A 23,023-nucleotide genomic window follows, 5' to 3' on the forward strand; every position below is an offset into this window, starting at 1 on the left:
GTATATACAGTCAAGAGCACAAGCTACACACTTTTGTTTGCCTCCAGTGCATCTATATATAGGTAACTATGTAAGGTCAATATGTAGGTAACTTAATGTGCCGCCGTCTGTACAGGTTTACAACTCCCTTCAACCGGACCGTCCTTGTATAATTTATCCAAGAGTTCGCCTCTTGTTGTAATATACTTGTTTACTAATTGTAATACTTAACAAGATAATATAATAATTGTTATACTTAACAAGAGTTTTCAGATTTGGAATCACTTCATTATTTTGATGGGACTAAGTAAGTTCTCTAGCTGAAAACTGCAAAGGAGATTAATTTACCTACACAATTGATAAGCTTATGACATTTTCGGTGCACAGTTACTACCACGTTACTACAGCACAATATTGCGTTTCTTTTATCAATTAACACGTGGCTTAATATCGCACCGAGTGCTGTTTTAACTGTTTAGGTGCTTTGTTTTTTAAATATTTTTACTCTAAGCTAGAATTAAGATAGAGCTAAGAAAAAAACGACAGGAAGAGACCTACGCTTTAGTTCAAACCCTATGATTATCATTTGGAGGTCGGGGCAAGCTGGTACCCAACATGACCACCGCGCGTGACGCGTCATACCTCACGGCGTGTAGCCGGGGCCGGGGGAACGACGGGATCGGCGGCCGGTGGGAAGTCAATGAAACATCGGTTTGACACAGTCGACAACGGCGATACGCACGGTGCCTCGCAATTTGCTGCCTACCTGCTGTTACGCAACGATAAATTGTCGTTTGCATTGCGCTACGGCTACTGTAGATACGTAGCGAATAATATAAATGCGCCGTGTTTAATATGGTTGTTGTCATTTCCTGAGACCTTGATGGATTATGAAAGGTTTGCTATATTTCTTTCATTGTTGCCTCTCTTCAGTAGACTTTCAGCTTTCTTTATTTTGTCAATCCATTTGAAAGTCTACATAAAGGTACTTTGGTATCCATACAAGTTTGCTTCTAATAACCAACTAAATAAATCGCTGCGCAAGTATTGCATTCTTTGTTCAAAGTAGGTAACTTACTCTATACCTTATTTTGTATAGTAGCTCAAACTAAAAATTCCAAAAGCTGTCTGATTAGATTGCACACCACATAATTTGAAACGGTCACTGTTTTGAAAATTCTTCATATCTACATCCGCATGTAGTATGGGCGGCAAGGTATCGTGCATGGCCGCTTTCAATTGCACAAGATAACCCGTGTAATTAGCGATAACTGGCTGTAAGCGACAACAGCCAGCGACCGGCAACCGGCAACCGGCTCGCCGTCCATGGGCCACCACTTGACTGCTCACCAATTAATCCGTTCAATTGAGTATCGAGACCGCTTGCCCGCGCGCGTCCCCTCAAATGCCAGTTTGATTTAAAATTATTGATCGGTAGAGTTCTAAACGATGGAATAACAAAATCGTATCGACCACACATCGACTGTCAGTCTTGAACGTCGTCTATGACATTATAGAATGTTCATTATTTATATCAAGCACAGTGCATACGTAATGCATAAAAAAATTTTTTCATATTTTTTTATGCTTATAAAGGTAATTTTTGTAAATCACACTTTCGGGCAAATCACAAGCGCCTAAAGAAACAGTGATTACATACATATTACGGCCTTTTCTTCTGAGTATAATGCCGATCTGAAAAGTGTAGCGTACAGTCACTTACATAATTATGTCTAAGACGTGGCGAAATTAATATCTATTCAAAATTCTTATCCTATGATAATTGAAAACATGAAATGTTTCGCATAAGAGACCGCGGTGGCAAATGTTTAATGGGTTACATATTGCAAATTGTTAACAAATCTTGCAGAGGATCGCTTGATAGCATTTTCGCTACGTGTGTGCATACTAATACACGTGACTGTACATATGCAATGCATTATCGGTTCAAGTATGGCAATTTGACCCTATTTTATCTGCGTTATGAGTCACTCCACACCTGGCTCTCGATTCCTTGTGAAACTGATTGTGATATTGTTTATCCAGTAATTTGCTATGGAAGACTATGTTGGCGATTTGGAACGTATCACGTGGTAGGTATGAATCGACCACTTGATACCTATCTATGCGTGTAGAATGAATGATTGTTTGCGTGAATAAGCAGTCTCTTGTAAACGACGACTGTTGTAGTGATAGTAACGAACAGCCGTAATAGACGGACACTGCCTGCGACCCACTTTGCAGTAGATTTAATTCCAGCTTGTGTCCTTAATCGTGGATATCGGAAATTGGGCTGCATGTATTGCCTGACTATAAAGTTTTAAAACGAGATCAAGATTGTAGTAAAACTCGTTTCATTCCTGGAATCCGAGAAGGATCACCAGCTTAATTTGCACTTTACACAAATTATTGTATTCACCAACGTTCATAACATTATATTCTTAACACAAACTCACGTGAATACAGTCTAAGCCATAGACATAAATTTCGTGGTTACGTACGTTACATATATTTTAGTATATATGGTACGAGTGTCTCCTAGAAATAAATTTATAGAAATTAATTCGAACCATGTCGTCACAATCCACATCGTAGAAAAAACAAACGACTGATGGTCTTGTTAGTTGTCTTCACGGGCTTGAAAACACTTCTAATAAAATTTCTTTTGTTATTAAAAATTTGCCATCGAGGTAAAATTATCGTAAAATTAACACTGTAGGTACGCGAAAGGTACAAGTTCTGCTTCCCTACTTAAACGCCAATTATTCATTGGAATTTATTCATTAAGCTCTTTCAGGCTTTGTTATGAAATATGAAAAAATATATTACATAGTATGGTGTTACAAATAAGTAGGTACCTACTAATTCTTTTTCGTTAATTTCACGATTTCAAGTGTAATTTACCTATAAAATAAAGATATTTCTGTAAATCACAATCTGTATTAATTGACTCATTTTCATTTTTTCCATTAACTTATTGTAAAATATTTCCAGTGTTATCGTATACTCTTCTGTGAAAAAATTAAATGAATATTGTTCCCCCGGTTTTTCATTTTGATAGTTATTGTTATTTCCGCGATTTAATCAACGCATCATATATAATAATAATAATAATAATAATAACGCTCACACTCAACATAGCCCCGCACTAAAGAAACCCTGTGTCGCGGGTGCCATGGACACACACATAGACAACCACAAATTACACCCAAACTCACGAGGGAAATAAATGTAGGCCACACAAATATTTCTCCCGGCCCGGGAATCGAACCTGGGACCTCTGCGTGGCAGTCCGGCATGGTAACCGTTCGGCCACGGAGGCAGTTAAATTAAGTTAGTGTTTATGTTCTCTGTAAAATCGACGCGTATAATTTGACATTTTTGTAAGGTTATTATACAGCAGTTACAAGCTTAATGATACAATTAAGAGCTGTAAAGGCGGGGCATTACGATTTCGCAGGACGTAATGTCAACGCATAGTATTTTATTTAGATAACCAGCACTTCAACATCGTGTAAGACCGCAACTTTATAGTCGGCCATATCGACGTAATGAATCATTCGGTACTAAAATCTTGCACTCGTTTTATACTTCATATCGTGCCATAGCTTCCATAAAACTGCATCGTATTGTCGTTAACCATAAAGTGGTAACCACAAAATTCATGAACGCTAACAGTATTTTTTAATCTGAAACCGACTTGGTAGGTATGTGACTTTAAAACTGAGTACTTGTATCCGTTTTTGTCAAATTAAAGACATATTTTTCTCTGAATTAGTTAGGTACTCATGTAAGTGCTTTCGTTTTCCTATCGCATTGCGATTTTAGCTTTACGTGGCAGCTTGCACTAGGAGTATCAATCAGTGAAAATTGTCAGAAACGACTTGCTTTTTGTACCAGTACGTAGAACATTAAAAGTGCAATAACGATTGCGGTGTCATAAGCTGACAGCAATCGTGACCACGGAGGCGAAGAACTGTGAGGCGTGTGGGTATCGAGAGCTGCGCTGGCGCACGGAGCTGACACCGCAATCGGCGCGCGCACCCGAGCGGCCCATGTAATGACAGCTCTGCCGCCATTAGCTCTCATTACCCCGCAGTCACGTACCGCAGGCAGAAATGGATTTGTCTTTGCAAAAATAATGATTGTAGATTGCAGACCGCCTTCAAAGAAAATTGGATTCGAATGAGCGTAAACAGGATTCAGGGATAGTATCTCCAGGCCACTGCCCTTGGTAAGCGCGGGTCGAGTCGTTGCACTCGCAGGCCATGGCTGCAATCATCCTTTGATTTCAGCGCTACGCTATTCCATCGCTGGGTGGCGCAAGAGAACACGAGTGCACATTTAAACTGTTTTGAATCACTACATCAGTCCTTCTCGTTTACGATCAATGTAAATGACTTTTGTTTCTAGGGAAACCTCTCAAATTACGCAGCCATCCTTATTTTTGCCCGGAACTATTAACCTTTTCTATACGGCGACACGTAAGTAGACGTTTTGCAAATATCCGTATGGTCAACTACGTAGAATGGCGGCACAGGCAGAGACTTCGGAGAATAACAAGCGTCAGATTATTTGCAAAATATGTCACAAGTAGAATAAAACATCAAAAACTGTTGCACAATCGTTTATTACAAAAATATAAATGCAAAATTAGCAAGATTAACAAGAAAACGGTTGATTTTGCAGTGATATGAGCTGGAACCTAATTTCATGTTATGATATCGGATTCAGTTGAAAAAGCTGATGGCCGGAAAAAGGCATCCAACTCGTCCATGTTGAAACTTAATATAATAACACTAGTGTGAATCACGGTTGGGTTGCGCAAACAACAATATTACAGGCTACGATTACAATAGACTTACACTTAACGTAATTGGTTATCGGGAAATGTTACCTAGGTCGCTAACAACTGAATGAAATGTCTAAAAATATTTATTACACTCGTACTACTTACATTTTCTTTTAAATACTAAAAACAGCAAATTGATTGAAGCATTGCATAATTCATGTGCAAATGTAACATTCTTAACTTCAGAAATTGTAAAACTGACCACGTTAAACACACACAAAACATAACTAAAGAGAAAACATACTTGATGATTAAGTCATAAGAAGTATCTTAACATAAAAACTAAATCTAAGTAAAAGTTTCAAACGTCCGAAACAAAACGAGCAAAATCAACAGGAAAAATAAGATTTGTACCCAAATAACCCACATTAAAACAATACGAACCGCCTAATTATAAAACTCGCAGCCAACATAGTTTATACCCAGTAAATACAGCACGTTTGTTTCCAACGAAAGTATATACGACCTAATTTACTAAATAGCTGTCTGAATATTTCAGAAATTCAAATCTATCGAAATAAATGAATTATGTAGAATTGGATATTGTAGAAATTTAAATCCTATCCTCATTCTGCCACTATAAACGTTCATATAGATACTAATAATCATTCCAAAATCGAAAGAAATTGTAAAAAGGTATGCCATATGTAATAGTCAGGAGGGCTCGTGGAGAGTGGGTTAACCAAACTCCAGAAGCGTCAAAGGCATTGACCTCGTGAATTTCACACATAAATCTTGGTACGCGCGCGCGCTCGGTGTTCGCTTACAAATTACAACGCTGCGAGGGCCGTTATTACAACTAATTGGCGACAATCAGACATCGGGCAGCTACTGCTTTGAGTCGCAGAACATTCCCGGCGCATCGACTTTGTTTTATTCATTCGCATAGTTTAGTGTGACATAACAAGTTTTATAGGTTTCGGAACAGTAGACGATCATTTGCTTTGTCCTGTTTTGGACAAAGCAATCAATACATTCACTTCCACAAAATACTAGCCGTATCTGCTAACAACGGTGTTAAGTAACTTAGACAGATTCTCAGCAATATTAGTACCTAATGATCGTTATCCCAAGTAGTTTCGTATCTCAATCTCAAGTCGTGGAATAGTGTAGAGTATCAGCGATCTTCACAGGTGACCTTTAACCAGTTAGTACTCAGTGGATCTCAGTGTAAAAAACTGTGTGAGCAGTGCAGTGCAGTGGGCGAAACAAAAGAAACTTACGGTGGTTTCCTCGACCCTCCGTTCGCACGGCCCTAACGCGGAAGAGGCCGCGGCGCGTTCGTGTTTAAACGGCAAAAACCCTGCGATGCGCACGCGTATACAATGCCTACTCTTCATTGGAGTGATGAGACAAACTGCAACATACCGAGTCATTCATTGCTTTTATTGTTACTCTAAATTGATTTTCAAATGCCGTTACAGCAGCCTATGTTTTGCACCATTGTTTAAGGTGGATACACCACGCGGCAGTTGCACAAGGTGTTTAGCAATAATGACGAATTGTTTTAAGGAAGACAAGAAGGACGTAGAAGAGAGCACGAAATCAGTTTTAGAAAATACAAATTATTCTGTTAAAGAAAGTTAAAATTATCCTAGTCAAAAGTAACGAGCATCAAAAATTTTTCAAATATTTAACTGATATCTGCAAAATGTAAACACAACAGATGATAATTCAGCACTACAGACACAGATATTACAAACGTAAATGACGTCTAAAATTCGGATGGAAAAATATTCCAGGAAAAATTTAAACATGAAAATCAGTTCAAGATGAGACGGTTACGTTGCGTTTTACATCACGTTTTTTGCAAATTTTGGGGTTGAGGTTACACCTCGTACGGACCCTAATAAATATTTTCATGTTTATACGTTATGTAAACTTTAAGAATTAATAAAAGGCAAAAGCCATATTTAGAATAACAGCGATTTTGATATATTGACAATTTGAGTTTAGAAATCACATTGCATGGGCTGTATGACAAATTACTCTTAAACGCATTTAACGCTAATTAATCTCACTGGTATAACTTATTAGTTAGACGAGCACTAGCCGGATATTTAGGCTGAAAATTTATGTCTTCACTAACACGTGTTAAGCTACCCGAAAATTTACGCTGCTCGGTTTGAAGTGAACGAGTCACAATTGTAACAAAACGAGGGCGAGCTGAGGCTTACATAATAATTTTTTTGTTGGGCAGGCTTTTATTCTTTCTACCTGATGGGTTGGTACCTGCACCACAAAACGCACTACCCGGAACACTATTAAACAACGCCACGAGGCATAAAAAAATGGGTAGAAAAACATAAAGTTGCGCTCTTTGATGGACAGAGTATAATCTAATTCCCGAAATGTTCAAATATACCGTGTTATTTTCGGGATAGCAATACATATTTTCAGGAATATTAGAGTTTAAGAAAGACGATATCTACATGTTTTAATAGCATATAAAGAGCTTATAATGACAGTTTAGTTAGAATAATTGAAACAAATCAATTTTATGGTTCTTCTACAAGTGCAGAGGTTTCCTGCAACATATTTTTTCAATTCTAAAATCAATAAGCTATAGGTAGGATATCATTTACTTATCGAACTCCTAAAATAGAGATAAAGAAACAGGCCAAACCTAGCGATAGATCCAAACTAATGTCGTAAAGATAAGGAAAGTGTAGCCATGCCCAACAACTTGCCTGAAATGTGTCGAATTAAAATGGATGTAATATGCTTCACGCACAAACTGATGTATTGTAATTATAATAAAGGCATATACAGCGAGAGAACTACATTATGTTCACATCACTGAACTGTGATACGAGAAAGACTAATAATAATATTTTCTTAACTGCAGCATCGAAACAGCGTAGTCAGTCACGTTTGATTTTATATTTATGTGATTTCTATAGATACGTTGTGAATGGTTTAGATACTATCATTATAGTTTGGTTTTACCTTTCTTGAAGAAGGTTACGACGAACAACGTAATTTTGCATTACGCGGTCATTTCTACACTAGTTACTTAAAAAAATTGGCTATGTACAGGTTTCTATCGTGGTTAGACTTCTTATCGATTTCGATCTCTCATTATTAAAACTCATTTTTCTGATATTTCGGAACGGTTAGACGATCCATGGTCACGAATTGACACACTTAAAGTCAATTTAAGTATATACAAGTAATACCGTGGTGAAATTTATAACAGGTGATAATCATTTAGTGACTACCACGAAAGCTTTATAATCTATAATGTTTCATGTTGCATCGATTTAAAGTTTCTCAGAACCAACTAAGCGTTAATTTAACACTTAATGTTGAGTCAAGTCAAAGTTAAATAACCTTTATTTCATAGATAAGCAAATTACACTTGAAATCGTCATACTGATTAAACTCTAGTGCTTATTCGTAAGGCAGTTTCCCCTGAAAAGAATAAACAAGAAACTCTAGGGGTTTCTCTTTGTAAATGAACATTTATCATTACAATATTTAATTTAAACATCATAGACCTAGACTACCTGCAAGAGCTAAATGGGTCACTAGTAATCGATTTAGTGATGTTAAAGAAAGTCAAATATGATCTAAGTACCGATGTTGAAACCCAAAATAGAAGGAAGTTAATCGATACATTAAGAGTGGTAAATACAAGTGTAACGAAGGCTAATCAACGGTAAGGAAGCAAGGTTCGATGCAGCTCGATCGTGATAAGCGCATACCGCCACACGCGCCGCTGCCACCGCCAAACACTTCAATGCGTTTTGGCAAACCGATAAAACTATTGCCCGTCCGTATTTAAGTTCCGTTAAATAAATCGGTTGGACAATCCTGAAAATCTGCAATTTCTTTTACCATATTTAGATTGTCAGATCTTAGCTTCATTTTTAAAATATTATAAATTGTATTATTAAGACACGTAGGTACAGAACTGCAAACTAAATCTAGGCCTAAAACAAAAAATAACACGGGGACGTAAATAGGGCGCAGGTGGCGGATGTGTATTGTGTGCATATTAGTAAGGGTGAGAGGGGAAGGTTGTCGGCCCCTATGCGTGACGTCACCGCACTGACCACTCCGGGACTGCCACAATGGCCTTTCTTAGAAGGAGCAGATGCGCTTGCGCCGCTAACTACGCCCCGCTCCACGTCCCGCCGCCTCTACACTAGTCTGCACATTAGGATAGCGAAATATTCAGAGACTAAAACTGCATAGGTAACCCTCACATTTTTACCTAGAGTTTTGCTAAATAATGGCCATGACTGAAATTGATTAAAAAAACAAGCATAATTTACCTTCAACCATAAAAGAACAACTATAACAAAAACTCACTGTGAGTAAGCAATATGTAAGCAGCGCGAAGTGTATCTAAACGACATTTTTGGGCGGCACGAAGCAGGTAAAGAGACGCCGAGGTTACCTCTATGTTAGAGCGCGTACCTGCGCTCTGCGCGCTCAACGTATCATTACGCGCTCCGGTAATGATACCCGTCCGTAATCACCGGGTCTCCGACGGCCGCTCGCTCTTACGCTCCTCCGGACGAACCACGCAACTTCCATGGATGAGTGTGGATCTAGTCATGATGTGCAAAAACATGCACTAAACCTCCACTCATCGAAAGAAATTGACCTTTCCGTCGACCGCCGCGCTGTTTCGCAGAATCCCCGTAGCACTGCACGCACTTATCGTTTGCGATGTCACGTTGTTCACCGAACCGAATGTTAACGAGCACGTTGCCGTGTTTTTTAAACAAGCAGATTGCGGCGCGGCAGCGCGTTACCGACACGTACACACGCCCCGACCGCTCAAAACGAAATAAACGGTCGAGATTTAAAATCTGGAAATCTAGACGCTGCGCGTGCGGTGTGCGGGACGCGGCGGGCATTCTCGTTGACCAATGGCAGCGCAGCGAGCTCAAACCGTGACATGGGGGGAGCATGCCCCGCGCCACCGCGCCGCCGTGCACGCCTGTCTTGCCCGCGCTCCGTTCGCCTGATATTATCTTTTCTCGAAGAACGTTATTTTCTTTCTTTCCTACTCGCCCCATCGTCCGTTCAACCGACAGCGGAAGTGAAATGAACGCGCTTATAAACTTTAAAGCCATGGATGGTAGGTAGGTACTATATACAACTCGGAACGAGGATGATGTTAGGACAAGTCAGCGTTTGCATAAATCCGATGCACAGGTCGTCGAAGCAGCAGCCGCCACACACGATTGCGGTCACCTATAAACGTGGAATCTTTCTTTTTTTATTATGATGGAACAAACGATTTACCTAATGTAATAATTTAATAATAAAGTGGCTATCAATGAATCAATCAACATTGATTCTTCTTTTTAATTAGTTTTCTAAGAAACCTTGGTTATAGAGTATGAACCATTTACTTCGCGCGAGTACGGCGGATTACAATACATGGAAATCTATTTGCAAAAAAGGTCTCTATGACGTGAGCTGTATGTCTAGTATTCTTGTAGAGCCATTAAGACTGATTGCAACATGGAAGCAACATAAATAATCCATTCTAACCGCGCGGTGAATCGTGATCAATTCGGAAACAAAATGCCCAATCCAATGTACAGAGATTTTCTGGTAACACCAAAGTTTAACGTTTCTCTATCAGCTGTAATGGCTTTTATCTGGCGCTTGTATTATGGGCAATATTGTTAAAAGGCCGTTTGTTTCAGTCACTTATTCATAGTTTAAGACTTCTGACCTTAATAGACTCTCCCTTCTCTTCGTAATTAATGGTAGAAAGCGCCATTGTAGCGAACCTCATAGACAAAGAGACCGCCCCCGACACTGAACGTATGCGTTCATTGCTTCGTGCGTTAAGCAATTTGGCACGGCGCATGTATTTAACTGATTATGGTCTCCGGAATTGGATGTACAAACTTTTAATTCTTTTTTAGGCTTTTTTTTTGACGGGCAGTTATAGTTGACAGTTTTCAGATAAAATAACCCAACTGCAATAGTGCCTTATTTCGAGTAGATAGAGTATTAACCAAATGGTTAAATGCTCCATGGCTAAAAATACATCGTGTACCTCAAAGCCACAGGACAGATACAAACGGCAAGCGAGATGTTGCCGATTCTAATTTTTACATTTTATATCAATTCGTCGTAAAGAGCTAAAGCGCAGTATGCAGCTTTAAGCTGGCCTTTTGTGTTTACGTTCCGCGGCCACAAATATATTACTGATGAAAAAATATATGATTAACACAATGACAAAGAAAGAATTTTAATCCATATCTATTTTATTATACTTAGTAAGTCTGACAGTAACAAAGGAATATAATTATAAACGTACACCAAACAAATCTTAAGGGTCATTATTCGCCACAATAATGGTACAGCCTAAGTCTGTAAGCTGCATGTACTCCGCTCCGCCATCCAGGAGACGATGGGAGCAGATGGCAATTTTGTCGCTGATGACGCATTTCTGTTTATTGGTCAGATGTCCAGCGTTGATCACCGTGGCGCTTAATTGTTCCAGCAACTGCGCTGCCGAATATGCTTCCATGAGGAACCTAAAAAAAACATGGTCAAAACCTTTGTTAGGTACTACTAAAGTTCAGTTTGAATCTTGAAGTTGCCGTCGCCATTGCCATTGCATTTTTAAATTACGAGCCCTGGTTGGCCCTTTTACCTCATGCGTTAAGCCAGTGGATTACCTTCTATTTATTATGTTTAAGTTAAAATAAAATTAGACAATCATAAAAAGTGAAGAATTGAAAAAGAACATTTGATCTATCGTTCAGGGATAGTGTCAATCCGCGTATGTAGTATTGGTCAAAGGCGCGTATCTGCACTAAGCCAAATTTCATAAGAGAGGGATTTTAACGTTAATATTTTGCTATTTCAATGGCTACGACTTTCATTTTTGCACAGTAAGCTTTCATTTATGTTGTCTACGGACTGATAACAATTCCCGTAAACCACGCTAATTTGGTTGCTACGACATTTACGCGGATTTGATTTGGTTACTAAATTACCGAAATGGAAACTCATAATCAAATGCTAGTTACTAGGCGTACTCGATATAAAAAATATCGATATATTCCCTCGATATATCGTATCAATCTGATATTATCGTATCATTCGGTATCGATATGTGCTAACGATACATTTTATCCAATACATCGTACAAAGTTGAAAGCACGCAATTTAAAATTGTACTTGCAGAAACGAAACTCACTTCGAGCGTTGATTCGCTGGTCATCCGTCAGTGTAACGTAGCTGTTATATTCTCATTGGCTAGCCGCACATGCACGCAATAGTATTGACAATAATATTGGTAGTGTGCGGGCGATATTGTTGTGCCAACACACAATATCGCTTCCCAAGAACATACATAAACTTGGATTGTCAATCAATCGAGTGTGTGTGTGTGCGTTATTATTATAATAATATTGTATGTGTGCGGTTAGCCGTTGATCAGACAGAAAACTGGCAACCCTGCAAACGTCATTTTACACCATCTTCAAGGAAGACGAAAATTTGAAATCTATTTCAATAAAATGATTGGGTATATTTACACCGAAACGAAATATTCATAAAATAATTACATTATTAATCCAAAAATCAAATGCATTTATTGCAGATTGATGGCATTGTCTAAAAAGTTTCTATGAAATTTTTCGAAAAAAATACCGGATGTTTGTTTTTATTTGAACAAATAAAAAGGTTTTGAAACTAATTCATACTTGTAGCATAGCAAATTAAAGAAAAGACAAATAAATATACATTTGATTATAACTTCACACGACTAATAAGAATACTACTAGTACATAGAATACTACTACTTATAACGATCGTCGAGTTCAATTTGGTGTGAGAAAGTATTCGAAATTCTTCACAGTGGCGATTAAACTAATCTAGAACTGTGTTTTAAAAGAGTCTGAATGAAATAGAATAGAATTTAACTTCAAGCATTAATTACTGCTATAATTCTTACCTACCCATAATGGGTTCACTTTGTACAGTCAAGAGCACATCAAGCTTGACACTTTGGACTATGGACTGTTCTTATGGCAAGCAGCATATAGTTAAATTGAAACGGTTAGTGTCAAGCTTGACGTGCTCTTGACCTTGTACCATAGCGGTACATGATGATCATCTGCTAGCTACTAACATTTTTTCATGGCAGATTTCTAGTAGGGCCGCGTTAGATGCCTAAACGTGTATTTATAATTTTTCAATGATTTGTATGACGGAACTTTCTGACGTTATGGCTTATTAGTTCGGTACTATTTCCATACCAGTCGCAAGAGCGAGCTTATAACGTTTTTTAAACAAAATTGTAAGTCTAAACTTGACTTTTAGGGAATGCTATCCCGCAGTATAATCACAGTTCCGGTATTTGCAGGATTGAAAGTTTCTGATCCCGCGGGATCCTGGTATTTGCTGGATTACGCAGAATGCTGAAAGTCTTCGAGAAAAAACGTCATATCATCAAACCACAACTTTGCGAAGAGCTAAAATCCATAGAAAGATATTATTAAGTTGTTTGTTGAGATCAATCACAATTTAGGTGTCATAATAAGACCTAGAGATATTGATTAATAAATCTTCCAAATATTTTGACTTGGTATAAATTTCATATTTTGTCGCTAAATACACATGCACTTCTTTAATGGAACATCCTATCGTTTTAATTATCGATTTACACAAGCTGAATTTCGCTACCTGCTAATTTTAAACCTTCAAACAGTACTTCCACACAACATCAACTCTTGCAAAAACTTTGACATAAGAGCCTATGCACACTGCTTATGGGACTTTTTACGCAGACGACGGCAACGCGTCTCATTTCAAGATTCAAGCGCGCCGATCAATACATTTAATCTCCCAAACACCGCGGGATTCCGCTCAATTTAAATGCGGGATCAGTCCCGCAAAATTTGTGAGGGATCCCGGTATTGCATTCACTAGTCAAGTTATAATAATAAAGCCATAACTTATAGTTAGCAAGTTATAATAATAATAGGATAAATAAAAAAGTACACTCACTTTTCGACAAACTGTTCCAACTCACTGTAGTTCTTAACGCTGAGGTACTCATTTACCAACTGCTCTGGCACCAAGCCTGTCACCTGTTAAAATTCATTTGCAAATACTATCTACTGGCTAATAATTGTATTCAACTTGGTATAAATAAGCAAAGCTATTTTATGCTACTCTTGTCTCTAACATTGAAGAGTTCGCAGACAATTGGCACATCTGGCGCTTTCTATAGCTGTCTCTGCAATCTATTTTGAACACCATTTTTGTTTGTTTTATCTATCATTTTGACATAGTCTTTAATTGCATGTGAATCATTTAATTCTATTAGCTAAATATGTTGCCCATTGCCGTAATAATCACTACACTATAATATTTACATGTGAATATATTTGAAGTGGCAAAATTAAAGGTTTTTTTTTCACTGCCATGATACTACATAATGTAAATATGTTTTCTCTTAGTCCTCCATGGTCTATACTACGACAGAGGTGTCATAAAGACCATGAAATATTGCTTAAGCCTTATTTAGTTAGCAATAATAATTCTGAAATGTAAGCACTATGAGTAAAGGATAAATATTATGGATTCAGAACATATTTTAGAATGTCTTGTCATGTAATATTCATACCTCAATAAGCCCCTCAGCAGTGATTTTGCCGAGCAGGCGTTGGCAGCACTGCAGAGCGGTTAAAGCGCGCCGAAGATCTCCTTGACATGTATCCACTGCTTGTTGAAACACCTCCCCATTTCCCACTTCCACACATTCTGCTTCACAAATTTCTTGTAATCTGAAATTAACAATATGATAACTCTTTTTATAAATTACATTTCTCAAATTACACAAATGACATAAAAAAAGCACAGAGAATGTACTACTATCAAAGGCAATGAGGGGCAAAAAATTATATTGATTTATACATTTGTTTTTATTTTTCCTGAAGAATATTTAACCGGTGACCACTGATGAGTTGATATACATAATAACTAAAAGTAAGAGCTGAAGGGTCTTAACCTGTTTAATAAATTAGCAGGCCTGAGGCCACTGTTGGGAGAGCTATTGGACACTTATGCCAGAAGGCTATGGTATCAGAGAAAATGGGTGTGAGCACACACAAAATTATGGGCTCTTGGATCTCACTGATAAGAACAGTACTTTGGTGCATAATGTGGATTGGTTTCCAATCTGGTTGGTTTTTTTTATAATATCAAGTGATGTGATGAACAAGTCGTGCCCCTTAGAACTTAAATTGTAAAATATGAGGGGCTACTGCGCCCGTCACCCTGAGACATAAGTTGACAAGTTCCATGTGCCTGTAATTTTACCTATGTACCATGGCCTGTACCACGGGCCAGTACCATGAGCAAGAGCGGTTGAGGTATCAGAGTCATTGACATAGACATAGACATAGACATAGACATACTTTTATTGGCACGAATACAACAACACAAAACCACACTAAAACAGTTTACAAACAAATAATTAGGTATATGACTTATAATTACAATTGAGAGCCCGGATCGACTATTCCTACAAAAGTGACCACTGTTCTATCAGTTCAATTGGTTTCTAAGTACAACCAGATGTAACAAAATATAACCACATATTCCTCATCAATAATAAATTTCATCCACTAACCTTTTTATAACATTCTCTCTAGCAAGTGGTTTAAAGCGGAACTTTGAGCAGCGACTGGTGATAGGTGGTATGATTCTTGACACATAATTGCAAATGAGACAGAAACGTGTAGTTCTTGTCTCTCTCTCCATTGTTCGCCGAAGAGCTGCCTGTGCTGCAGTAGTCATAGAGTCAGCTTCATCTAGTATCACCAGTTTGTAGGGTGGGCATGGTCGACCACTGTGAAAATCAGTAATTATTGCATTGTGGTTCAATTTAAGTCACAGTACCAACCACAACATGAATTATGTGAAGCAAAAAAAGAAAGTAGATGGAAAACAGCAGTGTTCCAAAGAACCTATTTTTTAAGGATTTTTATTAAATAAAAACAATTCTGAAACAAAAAATAATTACTCACTCTGGTTTTGTGCTGCTAACAGTCATTTGAGAAAACGTTTTCACTTTATCCCTAATAACTTGAATGCCACGTTCATCCGACGCATTCAGCTCGAGCACTCTATCTCGTTGTAAATCTCCAAACAGTTGCCGCGCCGCAGCTAGGATGGCACTCGTTTTGCCGGTACCGGGCGGCCCGTAAAACAATAGATGAGGCAAATCACCACCCGATAAACACTCCCTCAATACTTGAACCACTTCTCCTTGATCAACAATATCATCTATAGTCTTCGGCCGACTGAAAATAAAAAAATCACAAAGTTAAATTACCGGCAGAAAGAAAATATCTAAGCTGAGCAACGTACCACTCACTATTTCTCAACCCATGGCGCTGGAGGTTTTTTTTTAGCAGCTGGTTTTGCCCCAGAAGTGGAAGGCTTATCTGTTGATGATATTTTACCAGTCTTTAAGAATGCTTGCATTTTATTTTCAATTTAGTATCGAAATTCTAAAAATTTACGCGGCAAAATCAACAGCCGTAAAGCACAGCGCATGTCACAAATTAGAAAGATGAGCAATATTGAACTTGTAATGTCACATCTGTCAACTGTCAACTTTTTTGGTACTGTTTTTTCCATTGAAAAAGGCAAGGGCACTAATATGGCATACAGCCAAGACTGGAGCAATTTCTTTATCCATTTCAAAATAATATAAATATATATTACAATATATATTATAAATATATATTGCATATAAAGATAGGCAAAGGTTTCACCATACAGCCTTTAACCGATTATTTTTTATTCTATTCGTCCAAAAAGGACAGGCTAGGGTCAAAGACCATACAATCTGTATCTAGAGATGGGGTTTTTACCCTATAAATATCCGTCAAAGGATAAATATCCAATAAATACCCGTTTTTACTGAGTATCCTAAAACATGGATAATTTTTTTTTTGTGTTTTTTACAGTAAAATTCATTAGAATTCATTTTTTATTAAATAGTTGCGTGCGATTACTTCTCATTTTGCCATTGTTTTATGTAAGGGCGCTCCCTCACCAGGGAGCATTCGCTTGTCAACATTCTTTTTTTTAATTGTAAATTATTTTTTCCATCCTCTAAGGTAGAACCTTCCATCCTCTAAGAGTAGAACAGAAGACGTCGCCGGCGGCCAAAAGCAGTAGAACTACTTATTGTTAAATCCTCATAGGATGGAAAAAAGTATAGGAAATATTAAATCAAACAGACCAGGCAACTAGTGGCAACACCGCCGTCAATGTCTACTTGGCTAGCTTTTTCTTTTAATTAATAATTTTGGCTTGGATACAAGTCCTTTGAACCATGTCATGGTTTAATTATGTTTCTGTAAATATGGCCGCCACAAAGAGAATAGGCAATTTGAGGCGGCGCGCGGCGTGCTTGGATTGACTCGGGATTCCTTAGAAATATAAATACAGGTATTTTAGTTCGAGATTCGTATAATTTCGCGTTTTAATATTCGATTAAGGCACGATAGCACTATCCTAATCCACTTTAAATTAGATTTCACAAAATAATTGAAAGTCAAAATAAAAACGACACTTTTCCCTCCAAAAAGGCCCAAAGCGAATCTTAGCTTGGCTAGCCTTTAAGCTTATAAGACAGTGTTGTAACTAAAATGACGTCCAATAACGATAGTTAAATCGCACCCCAGTATGCCAGTTCGTTTTATTTAGTTGGTTGAATTCGTTAAAAAAGTAAGCGTATTATTGGAGGCTTATTTTTTCTTGAGCCTATTTACTTTTTTGTGTTTATATTTACAACCTCCCAGGACTATATTACTAACATCATAAACAACTTTGGTTCCATGACTTTTTACAAAACAATAAATTTATCATGAATAATAATAACCTTTCGAGTTTTTATTGTTTTAATATCTGACAAGTTTTAGCACTGTATTTGATAGAATAAGTTTAAACGTGCAAGCTTCCTCCGCAACGACGCTTATTACCATATATAGTGATCTATTTAAATCTATTTATATTTTTGTATGAAAGTAAAATCTGATGAATTAGTAAAAGTCATGAAACAAAAGTTTTTTCCACTGCTTTTATTAATCCGTTTATGATGTTAGTAACATAATCCTGCGAGTTTATTAGTTTAAAAAAATAAAACTAAGTTATATTTTTAAGTTAGAATTTTTCATTGAAAAGCGAACTAGTAAAATGTAACTTTTTACGAAATGTAATTTTTGACTCAAGATCTCTGACTGCCCTGGCATGGCAGTGGCAAGTAGACGTGTGACGATCGAATCAAAATGATTCTAACAGCACCTGTGACCCGATAACCCGAGTCAACGGGTTATCCATAGATCATACACTATATAGTTGAGGTTATTATAAATAAGATTCGCTCTGGGCCTTTTGGAGGGAAAAGTGTCGTTTTTATTTTGACTTTCAATTATTTTGTGAAATCTAGTTTAAAGTGAAATAGGATAGTGCTATTGTGCCTTAATCAAAGATTAAAACGCGAAATTACACGAATCTCGAACTAAAATACCCGTATCGGCCCGTTTTAAGGAATCCCGAGTCAATCCAAGCACGCCGCCCGCCCACCTCAAATTGTCTATCCTCTTTGTGGTGGCCATATTTATAGAAATATAATTAAACGTTTATGTTTTCGGCTGAAGGACTTTGTTTCCATGGCCAGCAATAAATTTAAAAAAAAATTATTATAAATAATCCTTACAATATCGCGGGAACCGGGAACAATGTTTGCTGATTTGCTGTTCATTTCTTTACATTATAATCTTTAAAAAGTGTCGTTTTATTAGGTCTAATTTGTTCTAAACCAAAATGGCCGAAAGATCAAATAAAAAATCTACTTCATCAATTGAAAGCTATTCTATAACTACTAAACGTGTTGAGAATTCCTGGATTCTTCTGATTAAAGGTAACTTTACGATTGATGACACCAGTTAGGCTTAATTATTAATCTAATTTTTTGTGCCGAATACTTATTTTTTGGGCGAGTATTAGCATAAAATAGCGAAAGATAAAGTAATTTAAGTCGTACAGTTTTATAACCTACGATCTACGATGATAATTTTGAAGCTCTATTTTTATTGCATTGTTGTTTACAGATGAATTATTTGAAAACGACAACTTCAACATTATTACTCTACCCCATCCGGGCCACGGCGAAGACATGAAGTACTGTTTAGATGACGCTAACGACAAAATTTATGAAATAGTCTCTTTCAGTGAACCACATAGATCTTGGTTTATTGGAGAAACCGTAAAATCAGACGGCAGCGTTATGATGGTTACACCAGTAAATCCCCTTTTTCTAGGTACTTTAACAATATTATAATTTTTTTTAACATTCTTATCCATATACCATCTCTCATTCATTACTCATTTATTAACAAAGCACTGTTTAGGTGCCACTACTGCATGTTTTAACTTCTTTCTAATATTTCTTATGATGATTTAAATTCATAAGTGCAGGTATTTCTTTTTAAATATATGTCCAGTTTTCTTACTGAATGCTTCATGTAATATAATTGTATACTTCATTTCAGTACTACCAAGACTAAGAGAACAATGTACAAAGAGAGCAATACCTCTACAGGATCTGCTCTCTGAAAAGGGATTTGATAAGATTATAGATTTCGTCCCTAGCTTGATTAACATAGCAGACTTGAAGGTAATTAATTGAAGCAATCAATCACGCGATGCGTGCTGGAAACTGGTCGCGACATCTTTAAGGCAGTGGGTCAGATATCAGGCGGCCAGATTTCCGGCTACCTACGGGTAGGTGCTCGCTCGATATCTGGTAACTGGCAAATCACCGTCCGTTTCATCTTTGATTGATATCAATTTTATTTAGTTTTCCATCTGTCATTGTTTCTTTTTCCTGGATACTGTTTTAACATATACCATCAGTGTTGTTCAACACTGGAGCATCCTCAGATTATGCAAATGTGTGCACCCGTATATGGTGCACTGCAACGTTTGTATGGAATTACCATACTTGTTCTTATTCTATCTATGGTTTTAGGGACTGTTTAGCTCCACATAAATAGTAGCTGAATACAGTCTGATTAAAAATTTAATTTTAAAGCCATAATTATTAATATACTTTTAGGGACCGGCAGACATGAAAGCCTACAAATACAATGAAGAAAAAACCTTAACATGGCTTGAAGGACGAGTACAAAGTTTAGCCAAAGTGCTAAGAGAGAAGAACATTCATGTCACCTCTGGGGCTATCTCGGCCTCTTTTGTGGCTAGTAATATAAAAAATGACCAAATTGAGGAAGGTAATCAATAACTGAGAACAACCTGTTTTAACACAGAGTAATAATTTTGGCAAATTTATCCTTTTTTTATCTTTACTGCAACAGTTTGCCCTGCAAAAGACCATTATAGCCTGATGTTGTGGTTTTTGCCTTAAGCTTAGCTTTATGTAACATGTAAGATGAATTTTTAATTTTCAGAATTTTATCTAAAATATGCTCACGGAATGATATCTGAATATCTGCCAGAAGATCTTGCAGATTTATTACAAAAAAGATTCAAATTTAAACTTGAACTAATAGAATCCCTTGGAAAGAAAAGAAAGTCTGAAGCAGGTGAACAAAATGAAAAAAAGAAAATAAAATGTGAAACTTTTGAAAATAGCTTTGAAGATAATAGTCCAATTAATATTGTTGATGTGAAAAAGCAAAAACACTTAAGTGCAAAAGAAAAGGCCAGACTCAAAGCAGCTAGTGGAACTAAAACATTGTCAGCATTTTTTACTAAGAAATAATTGTGTGCGAAACCAATGATGTTATTTAATGTATGATGTTCTTAAGTTTTTAGATCAAATGAAATGATATTATTGTGAACTACCAAGAAAATAATCTCAATATAAGTACCAATATTACGCTAAAAAGTATTTAATGAAGCAAGGCACTCGAATCTACAACTCGGGAAGGACTACTGTTAGGTAATTTTCTGAAAAATTGGAAAAATACTATTTGAAGGCTCATATGTTCTGTAAAGACTTGAAGTTTATTTAGCTTGAATTATAAAATAAAATTGTGTAGCTAAAAGATAGAGTAAAACGAGATTTAAAATGATCGGACAACAGCGAAAAAAGTCAAAAGGTAGAAATATATCTTTACGTCATTGGCTCTACCGTTATTATTATTTCCTTAATAGCGCCCAACTAGGCTTGGGGCCAGTGTCAGTTAAGGTGTGTCCAAACATAAAGCGGCATTCGAGCGCGGCTTGCTATGATTGGACGACTGCCGCGCGCGGCAGCCGCGAGCTACCTGCCGGCAAACGTGTGTCCCGCGAATGCCGCGCACCTTGCACGCCGTGTTTGGACACACCTTTAATGTTGGTCACAAGCTGTTAGCAGTAAAAGGGATCATTCATTATCCTGCATTGCTGTCCGCCGCGAAATGCGGGGTCTAATGCGTCCTGCAAAACTCCATACGTTGACCATTTGCAGGATGGTGTGTGAACAGCCTCCTACCTGCGCGGCCGACTGCCATACTGGTATCGAATGGGCCACTTGACAGCCCATCATTGACCTCGTTAATGCTGCCCACGGCAAATTGTAAGTGGCAGAAACACCATCCACCTTTAGGCCGCTGACGAAGAGTTAAATGGTCCATTCACTACCTGCATGACAGTCCGCCGTGCAGGCAGGACCCTGCTCCGACACTATCCTGCACATGTCCCACGTATGGACTTTCGCAGGACGCATTGCAGGATGGCTTGCACGCTACGACTACATACATAATCCTGCATTACGCAGCGGACTGCAATGTAGGGTAATGAATGTCCCCTTTATGATTATTGGGTTTGCCTTTTAATTTCATTGCTTATAAAGGCTTTCGCACAAAGCTTGTTTTTCGTCTTTGTCAGTTGGTATAAAGTAACGCGTGATTATGTTTGAAATAACAATCTTATCAAATATGCACAAGGTATGCACATATAGATTTTAATGGACCCTCCACAGCCACAGAACGCAATATAGTGCACAGACTACTTAGTGAACTACGTTATATAGTGTATATGATCTATGACAGACAGAACATAGTGTTGTTCGAGTCCACCATAAAACAAACCGATATTGTTAATTTCGATTTTTTTTTTACATCTAGCAACATTGGAGGAGCCGCCATTACTAAACGTTCCATCCGTTCCTGGACATTCAGTGGAATTTTATATTGCGGACATTTTAATAATTATAGTGAATTTCGGACACTTTGGACTCTGTGTAGTGAACTGATGTGATTAATCTTGATTTTGTTGTGATCTGAGACTCATATAAGTGCTCAATCTTTACAAAATCGCGGCCAATGTCAGCAGGCGTGTCAGATCAGGTATTTAGCGTTAATGCTATTTTTTTTCTTTATTTACGTATAAAATTGTGGATTTATATAGTTAACGTTGTGAATTTATCTCTTGTTTCATGACGGTGCGGTCCGTAGCGGATGAAAGGGCAAGGGAACCAAGGTAAAGATGGAACCATTATGACGTTGCAAGGTGTTTTCTCCGTAGGAAGATCCCCCGCACCGGGCGGCTTCACGTCCGGTGTCGTTTCCTATGAAGCCGTTGCGAGCGTCACACTCATATACTTTCTCTGTTTTCGCTTTCTATGACTTTTAACATAAGTAGGTACTCAGTCGTACACATTAGTACTTAGAGCTATATTTCATACACAGTATGTTTCAGAAGTACTGAAGTTTTAGGTACGCATTCTTAATCATACCCTATTACAAAATGGTCTAAGCAGTCTATTGCAAAATTAGCAAAGGCATGCTTGTAAAACTTCAAATTTAAGCAAGCATGATATTTTTGTCCTTTGCTATTGATGACAGGAACTGTTCTAACTTTTAACATATTATTATGTGTCAATCCCCAGGTACATGTAAAAATGAATGAAAAATGTACCTGACAAATGTAGAGTCAGCAGACTTAAAGCACATAAGTAAAAAACCAATATCATTATTTAATTCAATATGTCAACTAAGTAAAGCTAAGTCAATTCATGTTCATTTGTTTCAACTTAAATACCAGTAGCGATTTTTTCAATCTTATCATTCTCTGTACATCTTCAGACATTATAAACTACACCAAATTAAGTTAAACCATATATTAAATTATTTTTAAAAATAAAGCATTATTTTTAAAAATAAAGCATTATTT

General features: G+C 37.3%; 3 protein-coding genes across 6 annotated transcripts in view; 2 read left to right on the plus strand and 1 right to left on the minus strand.

Annotated features, from left to right (window-relative positions):
• Positions 1 to 11,066: 11,066 nt before the first annotated feature.
• Positions 11,067 to 21,361, minus strand: LOC113233019 (replication factor C subunit 4). 2 transcript variants are annotated; one of them, XM_026467955.1, is made up of 7 exons: positions 21,342 to 21,361; positions 16,206 to 16,275; positions 15,856 to 16,131; positions 15,459 to 15,677; positions 14,451 to 14,610; positions 13,829 to 13,911; positions 11,067 to 11,346 (listed from the first exon to the last, which is right to left on the minus strand). In XM_026467955.1, exons 1-7 carry the CDS (start codon positions 21,358 to 21,360, stop codon positions 11,139 to 11,141), a joined length of 1,035 nt encoding a protein of 344 aa, XP_026323740.1. In that variant the 5' UTR covers position 21,361; the 3' UTR covers positions 11,067 to 11,138. The 2 variants fall into 2 exon arrangements, with proteins under 2 accessions (XP_026323740.1, XP_026323739.1); XM_026467954.1 differs by lacking the exon at positions 21,342 to 21,361 and having other exon boundaries at positions 16,206 to 16,511.
• LOC113233020 (ribonuclease H2 subunit B) lies at positions 18,575 to 20,903 on the plus strand. The gene is made up of 5 exons (XM_026467956.1): positions 18,575 to 18,764; positions 18,955 to 19,164; positions 19,396 to 19,520; positions 19,962 to 20,136; positions 20,314 to 20,903. The coding sequence occupies exons 1-5, from the start codon at positions 18,668 to 18,670 to the stop codon at positions 20,625 to 20,627; spliced, it is 921 nt and encodes a 306-aa protein (XP_026323741.1). The 5' UTR covers positions 18,575 to 18,667; the 3' UTR covers positions 20,628 to 20,903.
• A 651-nt stretch (positions 21,362 to 22,012) lies between the features above and the next one.
• Positions 22,013 to 23,023, plus strand: part of LOC113232807 (YTH domain-containing family protein 3) — an 11,499-nt gene continuing 10,488 nt past the window's right edge. For 2 of the 3 annotated variants that reach the window (XM_026467618.1, XM_026467622.1), the window contains exons 1-2: positions 22,013 to 22,197; positions 22,306 to 22,330. In XM_026467618.1, coding sequence (XP_026323403.1) covers positions 22,174 to 22,197; positions 22,306 to 22,330 — 49 coding nt within the window. In that variant the 5' untranslated portion in view covers positions 22,013 to 22,173. Of the gene's footprint in view, positions 22,198 to 22,305; positions 22,331 to 22,457; positions 22,489 to 23,023 lie in introns of those variants that run through there. The other variant, XM_026467621.1, reaches the window with a different exon arrangement.

This window comes from Hyposmocoma kahamanoa, unplaced genomic scaffold, assembly GCF_003589595.1.
Source record: "Hyposmocoma kahamanoa isolate Upper Pololo Valley unplaced genomic scaffold, ASM358959v1 78, whole genome shotgun sequence".
Lineage (NCBI taxonomy): Eukaryota > Metazoa > Arthropoda > Insecta > Lepidoptera > Cosmopterigidae > Hyposmocoma > Hyposmocoma kahamanoa.